The sequence below is a fragment of the Rhinolophus hipposideros genome (genome assembly GCF_964194185.1).
Source record: "Rhinolophus hipposideros genome assembly, chromosome: 19".
In the NCBI taxonomy this organism is placed as follows: Eukaryota; Metazoa; Chordata; class Mammalia; order Chiroptera; family Rhinolophidae; genus Rhinolophus; species Rhinolophus hipposideros.
The window spans coordinates 10,610,698-10,618,467 of NC_138065.1; the positions used below are offsets into that span (position 1 = coordinate 10,610,698).

The 7,770-nt window shown below is 48.5% G+C and overlaps 1 protein-coding gene across 5 annotated transcripts in view; it reads left to right on the forward strand.

Annotated features, from left to right (window-relative positions):
* Positions 1-7,187, forward strand: part of SYT6 (synaptotagmin 6) — a gene marked incomplete at its 5' end in the record, with an annotated part of 51,912 nt that extends 44,725 nt beyond the window's left edge. For 2 of the 5 annotated variants that reach the window (XM_081026867.1, XM_081026869.1), the window contains one exon: positions 337-3,924. In XM_081026867.1, coding sequence (XP_080882993.1) covers positions 337-667 — 331 coding nt within the window. In that variant the 3' untranslated portion in view covers positions 668-3,924. The other 3 variants (XR_013991809.1, XR_013991810.1, XM_081026868.1) reach the window with 3 other exon arrangements.
* Positions 7,188-7,770: the final 583 nt, after the last annotated feature.

Genomic DNA, 7,770 nt, shown 5'->3' on the forward strand with positions numbered 1-7,770 from the left:
AGCTGATGTCTCAAGTGTGGGTGGGATGTACGAGCCAAGTCAAGTGAGGGAAGAGACTTAAATTCTCCGACTCCCCAAAGCAGGCCATCTGCCCACCATTTCCCGAGACTCCAAGCGAGTTTCTAACCTTTTGCTCATCTGTCTGTGTCCTGTGTCTACCCAAGGAGGCTGGCTGGACAAGGCGTCACACTGCTGGCATCCTGTGGTCCTGCCAAGCATTTGTGTTCAGAGCTCAGTGTTCTCAGTTAGCCCCTCCGGGCAGAGTCCCAGACCCCGAGAATTCCCTTTCTGAGAGCATGTCTGGTCCCCAATGCCGGCCCTTGGTCTCTCCCTCAGAGTGGGTCACAATGAGATCATAGGCGTCTGCAGTGTGGGGATCAGTGCCGAGGGCCTGGGCAGAGACCACTGGAACGAGATGCTGGCCTACCCGCGGAAGCCCATCGCACACTGGCACTCCTTGGTGGAGGTAAAGAAATCCTTCAAAGAGGTGGGTGAGGTCGCACTTGGCCTTGGCATGTTTGCTGCATGGCCGTCGGCTGCTGCAAGGCCTTGCCTTTGTGGATCCTTCCCTGGGGGTTGCGGGGGCCAAGTGCTTCTCCCCCAGTGTAACAGGCAGGGAGGAAAAAGGAGGAAGATGGTGGGAAGCCACCTGACAAAACTCCTCTGATGTTGAGCATATCAAAAGCAACACTGAATTCTAAACGGAAAATAGAAACTTGGAGGAAGCCTTCCCAGCAGCCCCCCCTCCCCTCCCCAGGCCAGGTCCGCAATGCTTTCACCAAGCCCCTGGGCCAAGGCAGTCCTTAGGGAGAAGGCCCCAAAGGGGATGAGATCAGAACTTGGCAAGAAATTCTACCCCTGTTGGAGCAGTGAGTTCCCTGTGGCTCCAGCCAGGCAGTCAGGGCAGTTTTCACTGCGTGGAGGGAGCTCACCAGAGAGCAGAGCCTGCTTTCCTGCATGCTGCTTCTCACCATTGTTGGAGAAGAGAGCTGGGCTTCAAGGCGTCGCACTTTCTGGCCGGGTTCTAACAGAGACGTGACGGACAGTACACTGTCTGAGGGGGTCCCGAGACACATGCTCCAGACTTGGCTCCTCCTGACTTGCTCTATAACCTTGAGCCAGTCATTTCTCTCTCAATGGAGAGGAAAATGTCCCTTCCAGTGACATGTATAGTCTGTTCACACCTCCACCGGTGTGATTTATCACCTTGATGGGCCCCCTCATTTTGAATATCTCCTGCTCCAGTCCCTCTCCTAGAAAGCCGGGTGACCATTCACTCCTCTTAACAGGCTCCCAGCCCAGTAAGCTAGAGAGCTATATACAACTGGAAAATCTACTGATAAAAACGTAAAGCCACCACATGGCCCCTCAGCGTTCAAGCAGAGTCATCACACAGGAAAGGTGGAAAGGTGTGGACAGCAAACCCAGAGGACCTGCCAACTTCCTCTTCTTCTCAGAGGGGACAAGCCCGTGTCCACCTGTTTCTAGCAGTGTGAGGTGTCTCGAGAGAGACAGAGTCGAGGGGATTGGACTCGTGGAATCCTGGGGGAGAGAAGCCTCCCCGGAGCCAGGCTAATTGATTTACCTCCCCAGGTAGGCATGTGGCTTTGCACAGCTCCTGCGGTGAGGCCTGTGAGCCCCCAGGAAGAGTGAGGCACAGATGCTAAGTTCCTGTCCATCTGAGGCCTCCCATTTCCATCTTATGGTGGCCATTTGGTTTCACCACAGCTGCGGAGCTCTCATGAGTGAGGCCAGTCCCTTAGTTGTCTGGCTCCTAGCCCCCAGGGAGTCTTTGCCCCCTCTTTTCCAGAAGGCTCTCTCTGCAAGAGTGTGGGTGAGGTACCACAACTGGCCTCCACCTACACAAGCAGCAGCTACTGAGCAGAACTCTAGACTACCTGGAGACAATATCTGGCACCTCGCTGAATGTACCTCACTGGTGCCATGCCCCTTTCCCTTTTTAATATCCTTTGGCGATATTTAAGAATAGAATATACTACCATGTGCAGGATGGTTTAGGTGCAGGGGCATGGAATAGGAGCCGAGAGGCCTCGAATGGGCTGTGTGGCCTCAGACAACTCGCTGTCCCACTCTGGTCTTCAGCTGTCTAGTCAGTCAAATGAGGGGTTGGGCACCTCCCATGTCTGCTATTCTAGACAGCTGTGACCCTAAATGATGACTGGGCTGGGGCGCCGTCACCTTGCACCCCCTTTCTAATCTTGGATCTGCGAGAACCCATTACTGGACTGTCCACACAAACTGGAATTAACCGACCAGCAGTCGCTGGGGTTGGAGGTGGGTGCCGACAGCAGGGAGATGGTAAGACTCGACCCCTGAACACTCTCCTTCGTGATGAATACAACCTAATTAAGCCAAATAATTGATTCCAAATCCTGTTTCTTTAGTGAGTCTGGCTCACTCGTCCAGACTGCAAAAGAAAGATAAAGTAGCATCAAGCCCTTGAAAATGAATATTTGATGAAACAGTAAAGGAAAGTAACAGTACATAGAAAACGAAAGGAGAATAAATTGATTTATATCCTTTGGGTTTTGCTTTTTTCCTGACTTCGAACCCCAGGCTTCCGAGACTGCCCCCTCCCCCACTCACTATCCTACCATTTTCTGCTCAGCTCATCAGCTCTGTCTGAAAAAGCTGAAAATGACATGCATGTTGGCAATTTAGGATTTGCTCGGTACAAATGTGGGTAAAATTCATTATCTACCCCTTTAGCACCCACAGTTTAAGTATCTTTATAAAAATGCATCAACCCACCAGGCTAATATTAAGTAAACGTTCTTTGTATTCATGGGATGCATTGTACATGAACAGTCATCTTAATTATCCTTAGAACTCACATCCTGCCTTCTTTTCCGTCCTGTTCTGGACCTTGAGCAAGAGTCTTGCTGCTGGAACATGTTTTCCCTATTTGTATAATACATGAAGGAATCTTACTCTCCAGCTCCTGGGAAGATAAATGCCATCGTATTTGTAAAGCACTCTGTGTTTATATTGCACCTTTTTTACAAGAGTTTCAAGTGCTGTGATCATTTCTTTTTTGTTAATGAGAACAGAGGGCACCATACGTGGCTGCGTGTTTGGGGTTTTTAAATAAGGTTGAGGAGAACAAATTAACTGAAAGATGTTTTTCCCTGCTGGGATATTTCCATGAATACAAATTGATTAAGCCATGGGGAGTGTCCTTCCGTGGCAGCGGCTGTGCCCCTTTACCTCTTGGCACTGCTGCCCCGTGTTACTTGTCATCTCTGTCACCACACACACAGCCCACGTTGGTCAGCGACCTTCTCCAAAGGGTTTTATTCTGAAGAGCCAACTTCAGATCATCTGCCAGAGATTTGAAATCTCTATTGGAACGTGACCCATTTCAGAACAGTAAAAGATCTTACTGGAACACAGCCACCCTGGAACAACCATCTTCCTGTGTGCCAGGGACCAGTTCTCTGCTATTTCACAGCCACCGTAATAAGATCCCCCGGAATCACTCACCTTCCCACTGTCCACGAACCCCATCTCCTCGCTGTGTTTATCGTCAGACAAAACATTAGGGGTTCGCAGGGGAGCCCGTTGGCCTTCTTCATTTGTCCTGGATAAACAATTATGCTCCGTATGCCTTCTCTTTGAGCTGTTATATAAAGAAAAACAGGTACTCTGTATAGCCATTTTGTTTTTTCTCCTCTGAACAGACCTATCAATCAGGTTGTGTAAGTGGCATGCTAACCCAGGGGAGAAGTCAGTAATTACAGTGTACCTTTTACCAACATTAAAGGTTGTAACAGAAAAAGTAGAACGTCTACAACGAAGGTCTGTTAAGTGACAGCATTAGTAATGGTCCTATGTCACCTTCTGGTTAAGAGACCCTTGAGTCAGAAGTCACAGTGGGCTCCACAGCGAGGCATTTATTTATCTAAACTATCTCACCAGGGAAACCCTCGGTTGTGATTGCATTCTCGTGGATTCTGCAAGCAGAGAGACTGCCACCTGGAGTTAGGAGTAAGTACCTGGTATGGACCCAAAGAGGTTAGGTGTCTATTACATTTCGTGTCTCCTTCTTTCCCTGGTGTGGCCAGATGCCAAGATGGCGGCAGGGTGGCGTGGAAAGAGCCCTGAGTTGGGAGTTAGGAGACCTGGTTTTGGATCCTGGCTCTGCCCCTTGCTAGCTGTGTCTTGATGTCTCTGTATCTTTGTTTTCTTATCTGCAAGGACAAGAGCTTTTGACTGGACCGTCTCCCAGGCCTGCCTCCGGGTCTGGCATGCTAAGATTGCCCAGGTCTAAGTCATATAATGGGAGTCGTCCATACCTGGTTTTCTGGCCTGTGGTTAGTTGTAAAGATCTGCAGGTTGGCCTAAACAGGGAGTGCTAAGAGACCAGAAGAACTGAGCCTGGGGAAGGATAACAGAGGCTTTCCTTAGAACTAGAGCAGGATGGTGAGCTCAGCATGGTGAGTTTCTCATCTCGTCCACCCGAGATGCGGGGTAGCAAACGGTCTATTCCTTAGGTGGCTCGGCTTTGTCTAGAAATAGCTGTGTTGAGGGGTAACCCTTCCCACCCCACCCTCACACATGAACAAATGCATGGTGCAGCTTCCACTCAGCCCCACCACTCCACCGTGGAGACCCCTGAAGCTCACAAGAAGTAGGAGGGGCTGCACTTCACGTTCAGAAAGGCCATCTTGACCCCCTAATCTTTCTCTCTTTCTCTTTCTCTCTCTCTCTCTCTGGAGCCTTGTCCCATGGGCACCTAGGAGAGTACTGGGTCTCCTTAGCTCACAAAAAGGATGGCGTGAGCAGTGGACACGACTCTCTGAAGTCCTAGAGCCCCCAGATGGGTCAAGAACACTCCCAGGGTCAGCTCCTTGCCCAGAAAACATTGCCCCAGCTGTGACTGACTGGCTTTTCAGTTCAAAGAAGGGTTGAACGGTCCAAACGTGGGTCCATCCATCCTCGGCCCTTCACTCTGTTATGCCTCACTGCAGTGCCCACTTTCAGTGGCATGAGGGCCAGGCTGAAAGCAGGCAGCAGGAGAGCTGAGGAGAACAAAGGTGGAGGCACCTGAAAGGAGGAGGGGCTGCCTCACCTGGCATCTCCTACCTCTTCACAGGTGCAGTATGAACGCCCCTAGGAAGCACTCGGACTGAAGACCAGAGCCCAGAGCTAAAGCAATATCAGATTTTGAGCTGTACTAACAGCTCCCAGACAAATAGCTAATAATTCATGATCGTGGACTCTTGGCAGTAAGGTTGTCTACTCTGCACACTGCTTCTTTCACTGCTTACATAATCCGGTTTTCAGTGTGAAAAATGTCGGAAGCACTCAGAAATGGCCCAGTCACCATATCTCATTACAATACACACACACACACACACACACACACACACACACACACACACACACACAGAAGAAAGGTTTATCTCCACAGTATGTCTTTTTTAAAAATCAGGTATTGCCAACTAGAAGACCTAAAGCTGTTTTATGTACGTTTTTGCATGGCTGACAGCAAAATTCAAGAAAGCTTACGAGAAGCTGGGAAAGGTACATTCAGTGCATGGGCCAGATAAGTTTGGAAGTTGAACTATAAATTCCTCTGGCGATCGATAACCGGCTTCTTCTCCTCCCCACAGTGGCAGGGCCGAGCTGCCAGCTTAGACAGCGAGAGCTCAAGTCCCTCTCCAAAGCCGCCTCTGACACCATGAGCAGCGCGGCCAAGCGACAGTCGGGGCTCAGCACCGTTCTTTTTGCACTCGTTCAACCGTCTAAACAGTGTTGTGCAGCGGCCGGCAGCACGTTGCTCACTGCAGTTTTAACTGCTCCTGTGTAGGTCACAGCCGAGACACTTGTCATGTGGTCAGATCTGTCTTCGTCTTTTCTGTCTCCCACGGTGATGTTTTTTTGTGTTTTTCAACTTTTTATGGATCTGCCGTCAAGAAAAGAAGAAAAAAAAAGTATGGGGGTGGGGGGGAAACAAAAGCGTAGACAGCCCAGAAGCTGGTTCAACAAAATACAATGGGACATAGTTGTCTTTCAGGGGGAGGGGGCTTGAAATTTTGCAATTTTGTGTCTCCACGGAGCTCTACTACCCTGGAGAAGAAGGAAGGAGGCTGGAGCTATGGCTGCTTTCTCCATGGCCTGCAGGAATGGTGCAAACCAGTCCAAGAGCCTTTCCAAGGCTGGTTGTGACTCTTTGAGGCTCTTCGCTGATGTGACTAAGCAGGTCACATGTTGAAATCACGAGTGCCCTGTGGTGTCTGTGAACTTTTATCAGCGGGTCGTGCAGGGTTCCTCGCTCCCCTTCTGCAGTGACTTCCTTCATAATTTAAAAATGTCTTGATTCCCCAGGAGAACTTGTCACTTTCTTTAGGAACGATTCTGCTGAAACCAAACATGCTGTCTGTTTTCTTGCGCCTCACAATTCATGGCCGTATTTGTTGGGAAAACACGATCTTTGTTCTCAAAAGTAACTTTCATGGCAAAGAAAAGGAGGTACACCCATTCCAGAGTGATTTCTGCATTATACGTGGCTTTCTAATCCCCACAAAGTATCAAGCAGTTGTTTCAAATGCCTGCACGGATCAAAGAAAAACCCAGATGAAATGTTCTTTTCTGAGTGGGGAGTTTTCAAATCCAAGTAATCATTAGAGTCCATGTTTATAGAAATGCAGTCAGCTTAAGCCTGTGGCAGCCTCCCTTGATGCTGGGACAATATTCATCTTACACTTTAGTTCTATAAATTACTAAGTACTTCAGTGTGTGTTTGTTTCAGTGGTAATGAAGGGTTTTTCGTTTTTGTTTTTTTCCTTTAGATTTCTACCTTAGGCCAAATACAGTTTAGTGGGGAAAAAAAACGTTTAAACTATTCTGTATTGTAATAGTGCATTTCTATTGAGTTAATACTGCTCTTCCCACTAACCCACTCTAACTAGGTTGATTTGCTCATCAGTCTGTATAGCCCTGGTAAATGTGTGGAGGTGGGTTTCCACTTCCCTTTGTAACCAGACAATACTAATTTCCAGAGCTGCGTGTGTGACTCGCGAGAGACAAGTCTGCCTAAGAACCCCTTCTTTCAACGATGGAAGGTCAAGAACGTAAAAGCTATTCACACACCCTGTGTCTTACTCTTTATATATGTCACATGCTTTCGGAGATGCAACTCAATAAAGTAACTTTCATTTTAAGCCAAGTTATCAGGTTTCTTTTCTGATATAACTTTGGATAGTTTCTTCCAGTCCTAAAAATGACCATGTTGGGCATGAGGTGACAGGATGTTGTGGCAAAAGAAGTTTCTGGCTTGGAAAAGTAAATATAGATAAACCCCAACTTCACTCTGTACTGAGCCTTAGCCTAGGGGCAGTTGTGCCGTTGGCATAAAGACAAGTTTTCTCCCCAGATGTCTTGTGCCTTCTTAGGCAGTCCGGAGGCTAGATAGTCTCTCGAGAGCAAGAAAAAAATCCAAGGTCATGGCAATACTCACAGCAGGACATCAACTTCACTTTTCTCGACTGACCCCACCAAGATGGCCACCTCAATGACCAAGCAGGTGCTATGGGTCCTGCATCCATGAAGGGGACAATTGAGTTTCCTGGGTTATAAGGAGCCCCAAAATTAGTGCGAAGAAGTTCTTCCAGAAGTGAGCTCAACGTTCGTGTGCAGCTGTCATCTTCAAACCCTTAGGCAGGCAAGCATGACCACTCTCAGTTTTTGGAGAAGGGAGTGTGATTGGTGAATCACAGACTAGTTACAGTTCTCAGACATTCCTCT